The following is an 18385-nucleotide window of genomic DNA, read 5'->3' as shown; positions in this document are numbered from 1 at the left end:
TGTATATAGCCGAAACATCCGATTTGTTTTTGTGTGCAATTCAGATTTGTAAAAGCTTTCTGATTGAGTTTTCTTCAGCTTTCTGACTTTGTATGGAATTTCTCAGCCCTGCCTTCAAAAGGTCTGATTGACAGAATGAGAGTATCAGAGACAATGAGAATAGCAAAGCTGAAGAATATGAGAACCAGAGAGCAGGAGTACACCAGCTGGTGGAATATCTTCTCCCATGAAAGGGTCTGGTTAAAAGATTTCACTAGAAATACACACCACTGGTATCGTGGTTGGAATGCAGCAGATGTATAAATAATAAATGCACCCTTGTTCTTTGCATTCTATTACTATTTTACTGGTAATACATGTTTTGTTTCATATTTATCGAATGGTTCACGGTAAAGAACTGTAAGTAAGGAGAAATGCGGCTCAATAGTAACCAAAACTTAAAGAAACAGAGTCTTGGTAACAATAGATACATCAAAAGAATCAAATTCTGAAGCTTTTTCAAATCTATAAAATTCATACACTTTATGTTACTTGACATCAAACTTGATTACCCGTTCCTACCCCACAGTCCCCGAGGGAAGGGCTGTGAACTTTGATTTTTGCACATTTTTTACATATAGTATTAGTTATTGGAAGTATACAGACATTATTCGGGGACGGGGGGATATTTCCATTGAGGAATTTCGTCGGAAAAGATAATTTTCCATAGAGCGGGAGCCGGATTTCTCGGCATTATTTAAAAAATAATCGAAAATTAAATTAAAAAAAGTTGTTTCAACTGAAAGTAAGGAGCAGTATCAGAACTTAAAACGAAAAGAAATTATTACGTTTAGAGGGGATTTCCCCCTCTTCAAGATTAAGTTTTTTTCAGAACCTTTGGAAAATTTATTATAATAATTAAACAGCCCTGGCGTTTTAGTTGTCATTCTTCAAGAACTGGAACAAAAAGTTAAACTTCAGCGTAGAGAGCAACGTATTAAGAGGGGGGGGGGGCAAAGCCCGGATATACTTAATAATTTCAGTTGATCCTAATTTTTAATATTACTCCTTACTTTCAGTTGAAAAAAAACTTTTTTAATTTAATTTGCAAAAGAATTAACTATTCTTAATTCTTACCTCAAATCTAGGTCCTTGAAGAAGTGTAATTAGAGCATTGTCTTTATCTGAGTCTCTTGAAACAGTAAGCAAGAGGTTATCAGGTAGCACTTGTCCACGAATTACACTTTCTGGTGGTACTCCTAGGGATTCACACACACCACTAAGAGTAGGTTTGGTTGCTGTTGCTGTTAAACCAAGGATAGTTTTAACTCCCATCCGATTTCGAAGCATCTGGAAAGAGAAACTCATTAGTCGTTACAACAAAAAATTATGTCTGCTACTACAGCTAGATAAGATAATATTTAGTTTCAAAAGGCTATCGCAAACTCTACTAGAGCCGAATTCGCTTCATATGTCAAAAAAGAAAAAGCAAAACAAAGAAGCAAATAATATAGCAGGACATAAGTAAAAGAAACATCAATAAAGCGTAAAAATGGTCGGTAAAAATTTAACGCGAAAGAAAAAGAAAACAAAATTCCAAATCCAAGAACTAAATGAATTTCAGACGATTCACGGCAAAAACAGAAAAAGAAAGGTTGGGTGATAAAACGAAATAAAGGGCTAGAAGAAAATATTGTCGAATTCGTATTCAAATAAAATACTGTAAAGTAAAAAAAAGAACACTTAAAATCAGGTCAACTGAACTATCAAAATGAAATATTTACCATTAAAGAAAGTATTGTGCCGATGACAACAATTTGTCATGGCACAAAACCGCATAAGGCCAACATTGCTATGCACTCCCCTCCTTCATCCTACTTTACTCGAATATTGAATCTTTGTCCTCCTCCCCCAGGAACCGAAAATCTAAAGCAAATGCTTTATCAGTATAGGAACATGGAAGCCACTTCTCTTACATGTTTAGGTGCAAAAAAAACACCCTTTCGCCCTTAAATTTGCCACCCTTTTGCTACGTTGAGGTTAATAGAAAGGACGCTTTAAAAAAATGTATTTTTTCGTTCATTCTCTATCTTCATTTTAAACATTTTCATTCCTCCAAACGTTTTATTAGCCGCAAAAAATGCAGGGCATAAAGAAAATAATAATAAAAAAAATTCTGGACGCACTCAATCGATTTATAAGCCACAAAAACTGAAGAGCATAAAGAAAATAATAAACAAAACAATATTCTGGACTTATTCAAACGTTTTCATTTCTCTAAATGCTTTATTAGCCGCAAATAATGGAGAGTATAAAGAAAATAATAAATAGAAAATAACATTCTGGACGTGCTCAAAGTTTTCATTCCTCCAAACGTTTAATTTGCCGAACGTTTTACTAGCATAAAAATGGAGAGCAAAAAGAATTGTTGCAACCAGTATGTACAACCATCCAATGTATTTTGAAACTAGAGGAGTGATATTCCTATAATATTTCACAGATATTGAACGGCTGTAGAAACGTTTCAGTCAATTTTTAAATTAGAACTGGAATGAGAACTCTACACAAAACCAGGCCAAAAACCTTTAAAAAATTAATGCACTTTTCCAGATCAAATACAGAATTTTCTTAGGTTTGGCGGTTGCCAGGCCAGAACTTCGTAGAAAAACTTCCATCCAAGAGCAAGGCCTCACAATTTAAAGTAGATTATAAGGTTATTGACTATTGACTATACTACAGGTCATCTATACCGTCAAGACAACGTTACTCATAATCGTATCTATTCAATAAAAAATGTTTATAGATTTGTAGAACCATGTGGGTGGCTTTAATTGCAATTGTTATTTACCAATTGTGTTATTACTGTTCAACTGTAAATGCTGTGAAATAGATATTTTCAAATTGTGCATTTACGTTTTCAAAAGGAGCTCGGATTGCGCTAGAAAATCCTTTTCTTACCTTGCACACCCTCAAATAGGATGGGCGGAAATTGTGAGACCACTGAGATATACAATGAGCTTCGTCAATACAAGCAAAAGAAATGGGAGGTATTTCATGCCACAGCATTGCCATTGAACCACTAACAATCGCTTCAGGAGAGACAAGCAGAACAGCAACTTCACCGCTTTTCAACAGCTCTGTGACTTTTCCTTTCTGTTTTTCTGATTGTCCGCTATGTAGACAGACAGCTTTAATGCACTTTGGTAAGCCCAATAGCTGAAAAGGATCAAATATTAAAGCTAGTAATAATACCTAGATTCGACTATTACTAATAGTATTAAAAAGGATTCCCCCCCACTTTCTTGGGGAAAGTATCTCAAAAAGTTGAAGAACAAACTTGCAGCCCTCTTTCAAGCTCACCCAATCCAACTACATCTTCAGTACAACCCAGCTTCTCCAATATCCGGTGACGTCTATCCCATTCTACCTCCAGATCATTTCTACTTTCCTCTAAGAAAAACCACCTCCGCCCTTTAAAGCTCGTAGCTGTGCGCTGACAAAAATTGACTCCCGTACAATATTACTGTCAATCAGTGCGGATTGAATTCTCTAACTGTGCCTCTTTTTTGTCTCATTTTTTCTTTCTTGCCCTTCCTTTTTTCCACAGCAGGAAGAAAAGAAGTCATTTTTAAACTGAATACTAGTAGAACTGAACACTAGTGGAACATATTAACAATCCCTAGGAAAGACATGAAATCACTTGATACTGGGCGACCATATATATCTTTCTTAAAAAAAAGTAAACAAACAACCAAATTATCATCAATCTTTTTAATACGAATATGAATAAATATGCAAAAAAAAATTGACAATAGCAAAAAAATTATCTATGGACCACCGTATTTATACGGTTTGTTCGAATTGTGAAAGCTTGTATTGGCATGTTATTTCTAAACGGACCATATCGGGTGGGAAAAATTGGTGGAACTGAACACTAGTGTTTGTGTCTTTGGCCTAAATTTTTAAATTATATACTTTTTTGGCTGTTTTTTCTTTCCTTCTTTTTCTAAATTTCACATTTAAATAAACAAATCCTCTCCAAGTGTAAATGGGGGTCCAACACATGGTTTTACCAATCAAAGCCTCACTATGTAAGTTATATATAAACTGCACTTTTGCTTCGTACCTCTTATCTCTCTTTTAGTTCTCTTTACGTCCGCCATAGAAATAAATAAATCGTTATTGAATTAGAACTGGATTCCCGCATAAAGTTTGTCATACTGAACACTAATTTATCGAACATTTCAAAGGAATGTCCGTGCTTCAAACTGTCAGTCCGTTTGGCAGGGTCTAAGGGCCTCATTTCTAAAATCTGAGGATTGCTTCACCTCAATCTCATAAGCCTTATTTTTCTGCCTAAATATTGTCACCTCATCTTAGCAATACAAGGTTTGAAGTCTATCATATTTCGACAAAGGATGACAAGAAAAACCACGAACTAAAGAAGTATTTTCATTCCGAACTAGAATACCAAGTGTTTTACTTTCAAAACAGGACGGCTTCGCCTCTCCCGTCTCCCCATCTTGCCTAAGGCTTGCAATGCCTACACGCTTGTCACCAAAGTCGCATGTGTTTCCTACCTTAGACGGCCAGGCTCGGCCTTTAACGTCTCCCCCGGATTTCTACACCTCATCCACCGTTGTCATTAGAATCCCCTCTAGGGATAAGAGATTCCCACTCCCTCTACAAGAACGTCTACTAGATCTACTTTACTATTTTGCTTTGGAAAATGATGTTTTTTTTTTATTTTAACCCTAGTTGACCGGGCATTCGTGTTTATCTCCAAAGAAACATACTGTCGTAACCTGTCTGAATGGTTAATTTCATTTCTGTTAATTGGATTACTTGGTGCATAAGCTTGATCGCTACCAGAATCAATGACCATTTCTACCGACTGTTCATTCTATGTTCAAACTCTGCATCTTGTATGATTCCGCATACGTATAGTTTTTTAGCTTATTACGGGTCCTCGCTAAGGCCGTTAATGCCCGGGGTTACTACAATTGTAACAAGTAATCATCCTTTATTTTGGTTGAAATATCCTTTTTCTTCTACACAATGGTGCATATTTTATTCTTTGTACCCTTTATGTTGCTATTGTTCTGTGTCGAATAATTCATTCCTTCATTCCTCGAGAAGCAATTGAAATTAAAATCAAAATAAATAATAATATTTCTTTAAATAGGGATTTGGAGGAGTACTCACTAAATGCTTTATACACAAAACTAAATTGAAGATGATCTAAGAAGTTATATTAAAAAACTAGTAGACAATACCGCTGAGCCGAGAACTTAAATATACAACTGAGTAAGTTGTTCGTTCTTCTGTTCATTCCTCTGTTAATTTCTGCGTTTTATCATTTGTCCGTTCCTAAGGTCCTTCTTGTGTCTGTTTTTACCTTCTATTTTGTGTTTACTTCTGTTTCTTGCTGTGTTCTTTTATTCCTATGCACGCTTCAGTAGTCGTTCCTGCATTACTGTCTGTCTTTTCTCCTGTATTCGTGCATGTATTTCTTCACTCCTGCTGCGTCCTTGTTTTTCCATGTTTTATACTGTGCTCTTTCCCTGCTATATTACTTCGTTCTTTTGTACCTGTGGTTTTTAAGTTTTTTCTTGTGTCTGAGCTTTCCAGTGATGGTTCTTGTAGACAGTCGTAGACATGAATTGACATATCGGCTAGGACTAAATTCTTTGAATTCCAAAACTCATCGTAGTCTATAACCCGACCTTGAGAGCCACCGCTGAGGGGCCAGTCACTAGACTCCGAAAAATAAAAGAAGTATTTTCCCCAGTTAATGACTTACCTAAGCTCTAACGCCCTTAGATATTGCAATTGTAATATTCTGTATAAATGGCCGCTATTATAATCATTAACCATGGAAACTGACTCTTGAAATACGAAAATTTTGGTACTTGCGTGTTATGGCGACCACACTTTTCTTTGATCTATAATGAAACCAGTTTTCTGTGCCCACTTGGGGATAATCAGGTTAGCGATATAAAGTACTATGCAGGTATATTTTAATTAAATGTTTAATATATAAATGTGGTTATATTAGCTTAGGTATTTAATATAATCCGTTTTGGGCGGCCTGCTTTCCATAATTCGCTGTTGTAGTTTCCGTAATTTTGTTGCTTATATATTATATTTTCATAATATTTTGGTATTTTTCTATTGACCCTTTTCTATTTATCCATTGACCTTGAAGCAGCACTTGCTGCTTTAAACTTCTGTGTTGCTATTTAATTCTTGTTTTGTTTTTGATCCTTGTTTTGTGTCTTCTTTTTTTTAATATGATGTTAGCTCCAGCTATTGTAGTCAATAAATATGTTCTATTCTTGTATTAGAAATTTTCGCTATATTTTTTCCCCAAAGAGAGTCAATATACGAGGAAACCCAAATTCTTAGATAGTCAATCAATTTGTCATGGTTTAAGACAACAAGAGGTTCCAATCCCCCTCCAATCTTGATAATAGTTCTACGGTATGCAGATCAAGCCTTATTGTATAGCAAAACACAAATTACATTGTCAATAATGACTACGCTTCCAAAAAAATGACTATAATTACTATGCTTCCGAAACCTGTTTTTATTTTATTACCATTACAAAAGGGCAATAGGCCTGACAAACTTTTCGGAAAAACTTTCATATTTTATTACCATTACAAAAGGGCAATAGGGCTGAAACCTTTTCGGAAAAACTGTTTCTTATTTTATTACCATTAAAAAAGGGCAATAGGACTGACAACCTTTTCGAAAAAACTGTTTCTTATTCATTACCATTATAAAATGGCAATAGGACTGATAAACTTTGCAGGGCAATAGGACTGACAAATTTTTTTGTCAGTCTTACCTGACTGACAATCTTTTGACAACCTTGATACATTTAGTGTCTTTTGAATTAGTTTAGAAGTCCAACCAATGTTTCCTGAAACTTCCAATTTAATACCCTTAGCAGCTCCTGAAACATTGGACTAACCCACTTTTTCATTTTAAATCATATATTTAAATAATTGCCAATTTGCATTATTTACCACCCTTAGCCCAGGGGCTGTTCGGATCATGTCATCCCCGCAGGTATTTTTATTGGACAATTTGAACAAAATGGCTGTCTCAAATTTCCATCAAATGTCTTTACAGGTTACAGGAAGTCGAGTACCAAAAAGGGCAAGAAGACGGGCTGGGATACCGCTAATCGCTTTCAACCCTAAAAAAGAGTACTGAACTTCCGATTTCCTGCCAGATCCCTCCGAAGTTTTTAAGACCAATTCTCCATATGAAGTGGTTCTGATAAAAAATAACAAACAATATGGAAAGGGTTATGACTGTTTACTACAGAACACGCTAAAGCGTTGCCTCTGATTCAAGAACTTTCTAGAATGCGGAGATTTCTGGTTTTTATATTGATTTATCATTTATGCCCACATTTTCTTATCGTATATTTATGCTGATATCAATATTCATACAAGTGTCTTATCAATGTACGACTGATGATGCCAGATCTTGCAGATGGTAAACTTTCATTTTGTTTATTGATTGGAAGCTCAATATTCAGGTGTGACCATAAAATCATAAGAGCTTTAGACGTGACTTAATAAAACAGTCAAGACCTTCCAGAACATAGTTTGTAAACAAAAATTTTAGGAAGCAAAGGTGAGCTTCAATGGAAACCCTGAAGTGACACCTCACCATCCCTAGGGAACCTTGATAAAATGTCCCTAGGAATGTTCCCTAGGGACATCCCTGGGGAATGATTTAGCTTCTTTATGCATAAACGTTTATCCCAACTGCAAGCCTATATTGACTAATCTCACTTTTTAAAGAATTTTCAAATTTTAAAATATATTTCAGAAGCCAATCATCGTTAGCAATCACTGATTATTCAATTATTCTAACTTAATCAATTAGTTAATCCTTAATTAAGACTTACCAAAGGCGCTAGATCCTTTTGGTGAGCATTTTCCTAACTTTTTTTTAAGTACCAAAAATCATTTATCTTCGTTGGTATTTTCTCCAAGACCCCACTGCCTTGTATATGACGAAACAAATAGAGTCCCAAATTGGGATACGTCCTTTTATTAGACAATAAAATAAATATATACAAAAGCTCTAGATATTTTGATGACATAGTGGATCACCATCATCAGTAGAGAAACTCTAATAAAAAGAGCTACCCCTATTTGGAAGTCTTATTTGTTTCGTTACTTGTCCTCGCTCAAAAATCGCAACAATGCCTCACGCCTTGGGTAAAAACTAAATAAAACAAGTTAAAGAAAAAATAGGGTATATACCTGATCTTCCATAAGGGACACTAAGGGCGACACAACAAGCGTTAAGGCAGGTTGCTGCTTCCAATACAACATAGCAGGAAGTTGATAGCAGAGAGACTTTCCAGCACCAGTACTCAAAGTTAACAATGTAGATTGACCACAGAGGATCCTCATTACGGCCTCTTTTTGTCCTGGTCTGAATGACGAATGGCCGAATTCGGCAAGTCCCTTTGAAATTTCGTCAGGAATGTCTTAGCAGGGTAAAAAAATAAAATTAGTTAGTTAGTTATGTCAATTAATAAAAATATAGCTTAACAAAACGCATACATAAATATATCATGAAAAGAGAAATCACCAATGCAACAGCACAAACACATAAAAAAAAAAAAAAAAAAAAAAAAAAAAAAAAAAAAAAAAAAAAAAAAAAAAAAAAAAACAGAAGGAGAAAAGGAAGACTGTTTTCCTACGTTAGTGACTAATATAGACCAGCACTTGAATGAGGCCTTAACCCTACTCATCCATACAATCACATAGGTCAAACAGCATAGCCATACACAATCAACCATAAAGAATAATCCATGGACAGGCAGTCATGTCGTCAATAAGTATAAGTCGTCATTTACCAAACAATAGAAACAATAAAGACAAATAATTCAGAGGCAACAACCCAACACAAGGGCTCATCAGGAGAATACACTTGTCTATAGGGTTTCGCCACATTATAATACAAGAAAAACAAAGTCATAAAGCTAAATCTTCTAAAACGAAATGACAAATAATTCCTTAAACTTCATAATTAGAATCCCTTTTTGCCTTAACTTTATTTCCAAATTCTTCAAACCTTTTCATGTCATTAATTGTCTGATCATTACTATTCAATAATTCTATTCCTCAATAAATAAAGGAACTTAGACCTTGTAGTGATAGGAATTGGAGCAGAGCGCCTTGCTTGTTCGAGTATTATAATTGTGGCAATCAGACCTAACCTGAAGCATACCTGAGAATCATAAAGGTAAATCATTATTATTATTGTTATACTTAAACACAAATAACAGGTGATAAGAAACCCTTAGGCCAGCAGCTGATAAAATTTGTTGTCTTCCATGCTCCAATCTCAGAGAATTACTATAAAATTTATTGCAGAGTAAGCGGATCGCATTATTTTGGAGAACTCGAATTGGATTTACTAGTGACAGAAACGTCCATAGCCATCCCGAAGAACAACATAAAATGTACGGGTGTATTATAGAGAAATACAACAACCTTAAAATGCGATACGGGACAGAATGTGCGAGTTTTCTAAATATTCCGATGTTACGTGATAATATCGCTGACATGTTCTCAACATGTTTTCTAAACGACAAAGTTCATCAAGTGTAATACCTAAATACTTGACACAAGACTTCCTTTTAATCTCGCCATAACCGTGTTTTAATCGACAAATACTTGGATAATATGTAGCTGTTCTCGAGTATATAATAAAACTACTCTTAACCGGGAGAGCTTGTAATTTATTTACGCACATCCAAGTTGAAACTCTGTCTAACGCTTGTCTGCTTAATTCAAGTAATCCATTCTCAGTTCTTGCAAGACAAACATGCGACGTGTTATCAGCAAACATTGGTACCCTCACTTCTTGTGGATCATGGAATAATTCATTGAAATTATTTTTGATATTAGACATAGATTGACTTAGGTCATTTACAAAAATTAAGGATAATAGCGGTTCAAGAACAGAGACCTGTGGAACTCCACATGTAATAGGAAAGCTTGGTGAACGTTTTGAATCAATCTGAACATACTGTAGCCTTCTTGTTAAGAATCCACGTGAGCCCAGGACCCCTTATGCCATAAAACTCACACACTAAAAATAATAATAAAATTAATTTATAAGTCTTCAAGATTAAAAAGGTAACGAAAGAAATAAGCAAAAAATAACTTTTCTCTAATACGAAATATGGTATTATCTACCTCATACTAGTGCAGTGGATTTTGGGATGGAGGAGGAGCGTGCGTAACTGTGTTGGCCTCAGGCAGCTTGGTGCTGCAGTGAATTATTATTATTATTAGTAGTAGTAGTAGTAATTCTTGCAAATCCCCCTGGGATTTGCAAGAATTTGCGGGATTGCGGGATTTGCAAGTGTTAGTACCACTGGTAGTATTATCTTGTTCTTCTTCTCTTTATTCTTTCGTTTTCGTAGAACAGAAAGAATTTCAGGAGATACAAAGAAAGGCAATCAACTACTTCAATTACAACCCTAAATCCATGGCCATAACTATAAAAAAAGCTCGATCAAGCTTACTTACGTCTCCAAGTTGTCTAGCAATGATGACTTAAAGTAAATTTTTCAACTTATTAATATTGAAAGATAGTCTAATTAATTTTTCAGCTTGCTTGTTAAACCATTTTACAATGACCTCGCAGCATAGCAAAAAACAATTTTATAACAGATTTGTTCTTGTTTTCCAACTCAGAATAGGCTTTCGTTTTCTAAGGCATTCTTTTACTAGTACCATACTACAAATTTCGCAGCATTATTCCGCCTGAGGTCAAAACTATGGCAAACACTTCTCCTCCATCCTGTCCAGGTACGTCAATTGGAGGGAAGGGGGTCTATGTGCTACAATCACCCAATCACGAACTTAACAGAAAGTATATGTCAATGGATATCTGTTTTTTTTTCTAAAAAGTAGAACGGCCGAATTGATTCAGCACCTTAATACTACTGCATCATGGACGCAGAGTTGTGCCATTACGCCTGTAGCTGAAACATTACCAAAACCTTCTCATATACCTCACTCTATTCAACACATGACAACGAGAAATTATATTTTATTAAAAATCTGACTTTTTTCTAGAAAAAAGAGCGTATGGGTATAAGAAACACCTATAATATTTTCTGTATTTAACATTTTTAATTTATATATTTAGGTTGATAGTCTACTTCCCATGTTTAAGTAAGTTTCCTATTTCTATATATAAGTTAGCCTATATTTAGCTTCCAGTGGTGACCCTGAAAAAGAACTACGCACCAGAATAGTCCTAGCTAGCACAGCTATCCAGAGATTTTCACTAGTCTGAAATCCACAATAATACTTTAAGAATCTGAAACTCAAGCTGTTCCAGAGCAAGGTGTGGTCTGTTATGAGGTTATCTATGAAATGCCTAAAGCCAACTGGAAAATGGAACAGGAAAAACTTATAACTACTTCTGAAAATAACTGTGATCAGTAAATCCTATAAATTAGCAGGAGAGACCATGTCAGCAACACCAAGATTTTGTACTCCCACAGGTCAACAAGATATCGCCTCCGCTGTGAGATAGCGAAAAGGATACCTTGGACATATCCTCCTTATTTCAGTCCGTAGACTGCCGAAATTCTCCTCTGCTGGCAACCGAAAGGCATCCGTCACCAAGAAAGACCATGTGATAAGCTCCGTAGAACGTAAGAACGTGACAGAAGAACCCTTTCAGAGGAGTGTTATTCGAGAGTGGGAGGACATATTTGCAGCGGCCCACTTGAGGGAAAATTGGAGGCACTCTTCTGACGCCCTTTGTGCGTCCAGATACTCTGAAGGAACCAAGCTCTAAGGTAAGGTATAATATTTAAGATAAGGTAAAATCGAGAAAACCTTTCTTTTTTGGGGTATTTTTAATCAAAAAATAGAAAAACGTTAAATTTGCCCCACCACCTTTAGATACTGAAAACTCAATTTGCCCCCTCCCCTAAACAGTCACGAATTAACACCATTGAGAGAATTGTCTCTGCTTTATTTTCGGAATCAGACACAGTGATAGAAAGTATATTCATTAGTTTTTCTAGGTGATATTTTTATAACTGAAAAATGATTAAATTTAAACAGCTTCTTTAATAATTCGTACAACCACAAAAGCTTAAACTTAGGAACCTTAATAGCTTAAGCCTGACTTAAATTAAATAAAAAAACAAGTTTTTTTTTAACTGAAAGTAAGGAGCGACATTAAAACTTAAAACGAACAGAAATTACTTCGTATGAAAGGGGCTGCTTCCTCATAAACGCCCCGCTCTTTAAGCTAAAGTTTGACTCTCTCTCTCAACTCTTCTTTTTAAAACAGTAAAAAACCTTAGCGTAAAGAGCGGGGCGTTGATGAGGAAGCAGCCCTTGCGTAAAGAGCGAGGTATTAGGAGGAGATGAGCCCCTAATATGGGTAATAATTTCTGTTCGTTTTAAGTTTTAATGCTGCTCCTTACTTCCAGCACTTTAATGATAGTAAATCCTGCGCTCCCTTCATGGAAATTTTCTTCCCCCATGACAAATTCCTCGATGGAAAGTTCCCCCAGCATATCCCCCTCTTCTCAACCCCTCCCCCAACCAAAAAAATCTTCCTGAGACCGCCTGTACATTTCCCATTAACCATTATTATATGTAAGCATTGGTCAAAGTTTGTAACTTGTATCCCCTCCCATGGGGACTGTGGGGAAGTAAGTCGTCCCCAAAGACATAGTTATAAGGTTTTCCGACTACACTGAATAAAATGGCTATCTCAGAATTTTGATCTGGTGACTTTGGAAAAATAATTAGCGTGGGAGGGGGCCTAGGTGCCCTCCAATTTTTTTGGTCTTTTAAAAAGGGCACTAGAACTTTTCATTTCCGTTAGAATGAGCCCTCTCACAACATTCTAGGACAACTGGGTCGATACGATCACCCCTGGGAAAAAAAACAAACAAAAAAACAAACAAATAAACACACATCCGTGATCTGCCTACTGGCAAAAAATACAAAATTCCACATTTTTGTAGATAGGAGCTTGCAACTTCTACAGTAGGGTTCTCTGATACGCTGAATCTAATGATGTGATTTTCGTTAAGATTCTATGACTTTAGAGGGTGTTCCCCCTATTTTCTAAAATAACTCAAATTTTCTCAGGCTCGTAAATTTTGATGGGTAAGACTAAACTTGATGAAACTTATATATTCAAAATCAGCATTAAAATGCGATTCTTTTGATGTAGCTATGGGTATCCGTTTTTAGTGTTTTGGTTACTATTGAGCCGGGTCGCTCCTTACTACAGTTCGTTACCACGAACTGTTTGATTAGAGCTGAATTTTCGATATTTATTTTAGAGATCGAAATTACCGAAGGCCATAAATATATTCTATCAGAAGTGTTCTTTTTTTCTGAATTGAGAAGTAAGTTGACTTCTCAATTCAGTTGAATTGAGGTTGAATTCAGTTGAATTCAGTTGAATTCAGGAAGCACCCTGAATGCTTAATTCTGGTCCAGAACCTTCACTTACAATAACAAAGACTGTATTTTCTTAATATACAATATGCTCTATAAATTTAAGTACCAATAAAAGTGAACATGACATGTGACTGTTTAAATAGGCTAAGTTAGAATTTAAACAAGCAAATGTCTTGGAAAATTTAGAAAAAAAGGAAATTCATTTTTGATTATTAAGACCATCATAAGCAGCTACGCAGTTCTTGGTAGTAGTGGGCACAAAAGATAAAAAAAAGGAGAAAAATGGGTTAAAATCAGCACAAAATAACAAAGGTGCCAAATAGTTTAGAAGGTGCAGCTGACCTTTGAAGGGGCAGCAGTGGTGGAATTTCGCCTAAATCCAGGGGGATTGGGCCAATATTCCCAAAAACAGTGGAAATCACAGTGGAAACTGAGAAATGAGCCATATAGCACCATAAACATAAAGATATACTGAAGGAAACCGACCTGTTTCTGTGGATGCTTGAATTTTGTGGGCTTATCTAAGTTTTGACAAGATATTTGAAGAAGTTAAAATTCAGCTGTGGATAGGGGGAGGGAACTTGGGTCAGGGGGGGAGGTAAACCAAGGTCTGGGACGGTCAGTTATCCTCCCACTCCTGCCCCATAGAACATTACTCCACTGAAGTGCAGTTGCTTAGGAAATCAACACATTGTTAAAGTTTCAATTTCCATAAACAAAAGAGTTGCGAAATTAAATTAATTAGTTTTACTTATCATTTTCACAGCACAGTTGGGCAACACTGACGAACAATGAGGCACAAAATAATTCGTTAGCTTGAAACTAACTATCAAAAGAAAAATCTTAGAAAACGGCGGATTTCAGACATGAAAAGAACTAAAATGAGTTCAGGGCGTAGCAGGTAAATCTATTATAGAATTGTCTTCATTGAAATACCTTGGCCTAGTTACTGTTCAGATAGGCGTGGTACTCAAATTCTTACCGTCGAGCAAGCCATGTCAGATTTCCCCGCCAGCTATGCCAAACTTACTGCATTGAAGTATAGTTATAGTTAGCATGTACTTGCTTAGATATATAGTGCCATAGCTCTCCCTCACGCGCTGTACATTTTACCAATTTGAGATTCACTGTCTAAAACTGAGCAGTTAAAGGTTCGATTCTGTCACTACCTGAAGTTTTTATCCAGATTCCCGCTAATTACAGGAATAGTTTTATTTTGCAAAGACATTGTCTTTCTGACCCTTTAGATGTAGTGGATCCAATAGAGTGCGATGAGTTCAATAGAAGTTTGAACCGCTTACTTTTCTGTCATTTAACATTATTTACCAAAGCAGTTTGGATTAATTTTGTATTACCTACTTTTCTTGTTTAGAAGTTGATTTTTATTTATATTTTTTTTTCATTGCTCCGCTTCTTTTTTGTATGTTTTAAGAGGGCAAAAATAAACTTAACTTATCTTATCTTTATTTTCGAACCCAAGCCTAAAAAAGACAACAAAGCCTTTGTTTAAAAAAGACAACAACAACATTAAATTTATCAATTAAGCCTACCAAAGACGGAACATAAACCTTGTTTTTCCTTTACTAAATATACTGCTGATGATGAACACTGTATATGTGTCCGAAATATCCAGTTAAAAATTTTTATATCTGTTCACTGTTGATTAAAAGGTTTCATCCCTATTTCGAACCGTAATACTTTCGTCATGGAAAGGCAGTGTGGTCTCCGAAGTTATCTAAGCCTAAAATAGACAACAAAGCATTTTCAACATTAAATTTTTTTAAATTAAACCTTCCAGAGTCAGAACATAAATTTCGCTTAGATTTTGCTTTTTTTTTACTGAATATAAGGAAAAGCCTTTCATACTTTGTTACCACAGAAAATTTACTTGTAACATCAAAGAATGGACAATGCTTTGTTTTAAGAACCAAGCTTTAAAAGACAAAAAAGCATTGTCAACGTTAATTTTTTTTTTTCAATAAAGCCTACCAGAGACAGAACAAATATAAATTTTGCTTTTTCTTTATTGAATATAGGCTGAATTCAGGAAAAGCCTTTAACACTTCTTCCTATTATAGAATACTCCTTAGTACAACAAAAAAATCAAGATACTTTGTTGTTAAACTTCTAGCTTAAAAAAAGAGAAAATAGATTTTATCAGAAGCCTATTTTTTCTTTTTAATAAAGAATGGCTAAAATCGCGTCACTCCTCCGCTACTTAATCCTACTAAACCAATTTCAATTACAACAACTAAGAACGGCTGATTTTTTCTTTAAATATCTTAATTTTAAATTACTTAAAGAATTTAAAGAGCTTAAATTTTAAGTTCTAACAGTTCTTGCCACTGACATACAGAATTGACCTTAAGTTAGTTGTCTTGAATTAAGCTACAGTTGATATTAACTGACCTTAAGGTAGAGAAGGGCCAAAAAACTTTATATCCCTCATCAGTTTAAAACTTAGAGTCGTCAGTCCTTCGACCAAATAGAACCTAATTTACAAAAAAGTAGTTGTGAAGACCACCCCCTCTAAATAAAGTGGGGCCTCAAAGTCCAAACAAACTTTTTTCAAGGTCGTTTTGAAATCTGTTCGGCTCAAACCAATAAGTCGAGTGTGATAATAATAATGAAAAAGTAATGAAAAATGACTTATACAGTCTTGAAAAAAAAACGATTATCTATTTAAAATCTAAAAAAAAAGAAATCACAGAGAAACGCAAAAGTCTTGGAAAATACTCACTTGGTGAGTTTTTGAAGATTTCCCAGTCAAAGAGAGGTTCGACCTTGTTACTCCATTCTTTTCTGGCTTTTGAAATCGGTTGAGACGTTTGAACTGATTGGTCTACCAGTGGGTTTTCTATACCATCATTGCTGTCACCGCTAAATTCAGCGAGCGTAGATCCTCTCACCTCTTCACTAACTTTCCTTTTCTTCCTTGTGCTTTTTGCACTTTCAATTTCATTGTCTGCTTTCCTTTTTTCTCGCTTCTTTGCTCTAGCCCCTTTCTGTTTAAGCGAGGGTGGATTGTCCACTTCAAGGTTATTTGGATTTATTTCTAGGCTGTCACAGGTTTCATCATTTTCGTAGTCCATTTCTTTGGGCAGAAGGCTTTCTCCACCTAAAACAAAAAGAATGAGGAAAGTGGTAACTTTCCTGGAAAAAACTTGAAATAAAACACATTTATTTTAGATTTATTTTACACAAGGTAAGGGTTTATTTTTATTTTATAATTTTTTAAGCTTGTCCTCCATTAAATTTGTACCTACAAAAGTGTTGGGTTTATTGAGTACATTAAAACTAGTTGAAAAGCCTCAAATACTGAGTTTTTATACATCCCCAAGTTTTTCGTGCCCTAGAATTAACTGAGTTCATTTTTTCTGTCAGCCTTTTCGTACAGTTTTATTGTACATTATTACAAGTTAATCATTCCATTTAAAGGGGGAGATCTCATGAAATATTGAACATTAACGTCTTTGTTTTAATTTCTCTTAGTCTTGGTCGCTAACTTTCTCTTATTACCACCATTATTTACTCTAAAATATTTCGAAGACTTCAGTATGACAGTGAATACTTTCCTATTAAAATACTAAGAATGACAAAACAAAAACGTAACGAAGAAAAAACAAGAATAGTACAGTCATTGAAAAAAGACAATAAAAAGCTATAATTCCTTCAAGGCCACCACTCAACGGTTAAGCAGATGTCTCGACCAAAATATCAGCTTTATTAAAATTAATTAAACATTAATTAATTATCTAACAATTAATTAATAAAAAATTAACTCATTAATTAAATTAAATATTAATCTTTCATTATTTTTGTCGTTTTTTTTAATAGCTATGGCTATTCGTGTAATTTTCTTCCTATGCGTTTTCTTCATCAAGTCCCTTTTAGGATATCTTCGAATTATCAATAATCTAAGCTTAACAGAAACTTTTCAGAGGAGTCATCAAATCTTTTATCATAAAAATGGTTTGTTTATCATTTTTTGTTTGTTTTATATTTTGTTTGTTTGTTTGTTTGTATGTATGTTTTATGTTTTGTTTGTTTGTTTATATTTAGTTTGTTTTATCGTTTGTCATCTTTCATTAATCCTCTAAGGTCTTATTCATGCATCAACTGAGATGTTTTAACATCTGCTTAAAGGCTCTATAAATAAATGCTCACCTTGGAACCGAGTCAACATATTACTCTTATTATTTCCCAGAAAGATATAATAATACTTCTCACGACCAACCTTAAGCCCTAGACGGTACTTGCGTCTTATAGCCACCACACCCAAGAAGTGAAGTTAGGTTAATCCTAATGAAAAAATTCTTGCCTCATAATAAGATAAAATTTTTTGCAAAAAGCCTGTGGGCCATAGCAACACAGAATACTGTCTACAAACAAAGCTCCAACAAAATACAACTTTAGACAAAAAAAAAAAAAAAAAAAAAAAAAAAAAAAAAAAAAAAAAAAAAAAAAAAATGCCAAGGTTGAATCTATTAACCAGCAAACACCAATTATATGAACCGTAACAAGGTATCACCTCAAACATGATTCCCTATGTTTAATCTCTAAGCGAAGAAACTTACACAGCTGTTTAATAGCACATGAGTTTCTTTCAGCCATCCGCTCAAGCAACCAGCATTCACTTCCAAACACTCGTCCATATAACTTGGTCCAGCTATTCATTCAATCAATTGACGTGTGCTTCAATCAACCCTTTAATCTTGATCAAAACTTATTATGAATTTAGTTTTCAATTCAGGTTGTGAAGTGTCTGATGTGAAATATCTGTGAAACCCACTCTGACTCCGGGTTCGTACACATGTTCACACAGGAGCAATTTAGTTGCCAGTTTGAGCAATTTTAGTTGCTCAGTTGAGCAACTTCGCAGAGTTGAAAAAATTCAACTTTAACCAGCC

General features: G+C 34.9%; 1 protein-coding gene across 1 annotated transcript in view; it reads right to left on the bottom strand.

The window, feature by feature from the left end:
- The window catches only part of LOC136038589 (ATP-dependent DNA helicase Q4-like), a 102885-nt gene that overhangs the window by 51253 nt on the left and 33247 nt on the right, over positions 1-18385 (bottom strand). The window contains exons 4-7 of the mRNA XM_065721784.1: positions 16216-16593; positions 8271-8500; positions 2938-3195; positions 1117-1329 (exon numbers count right to left, since the gene is read on the bottom strand). Of these exons, the coding sequence (XP_065577856.1) occupies positions 1117-1329; positions 2938-3195; positions 8271-8500; positions 16216-16593 (1079 nt within the window). The remainder of the gene's footprint in view (positions 1-1116; positions 1330-2937; positions 3196-8270; positions 8501-16215; positions 16594-18385) is intronic.

The sequence above is a fragment of the Artemia franciscana genome, chromosome 18 (assembly GCF_032884065.1).
Source record: "Artemia franciscana chromosome 18, ASM3288406v1, whole genome shotgun sequence".
NCBI classification, from domain to species: Eukaryota; Metazoa; Arthropoda; class Branchiopoda; order Anostraca; family Artemiidae; genus Artemia; species Artemia franciscana.
Note: the sequence above shows the minus strand (reverse complement) of the source record. Positions and strands in the feature narration are given on the sequence as shown.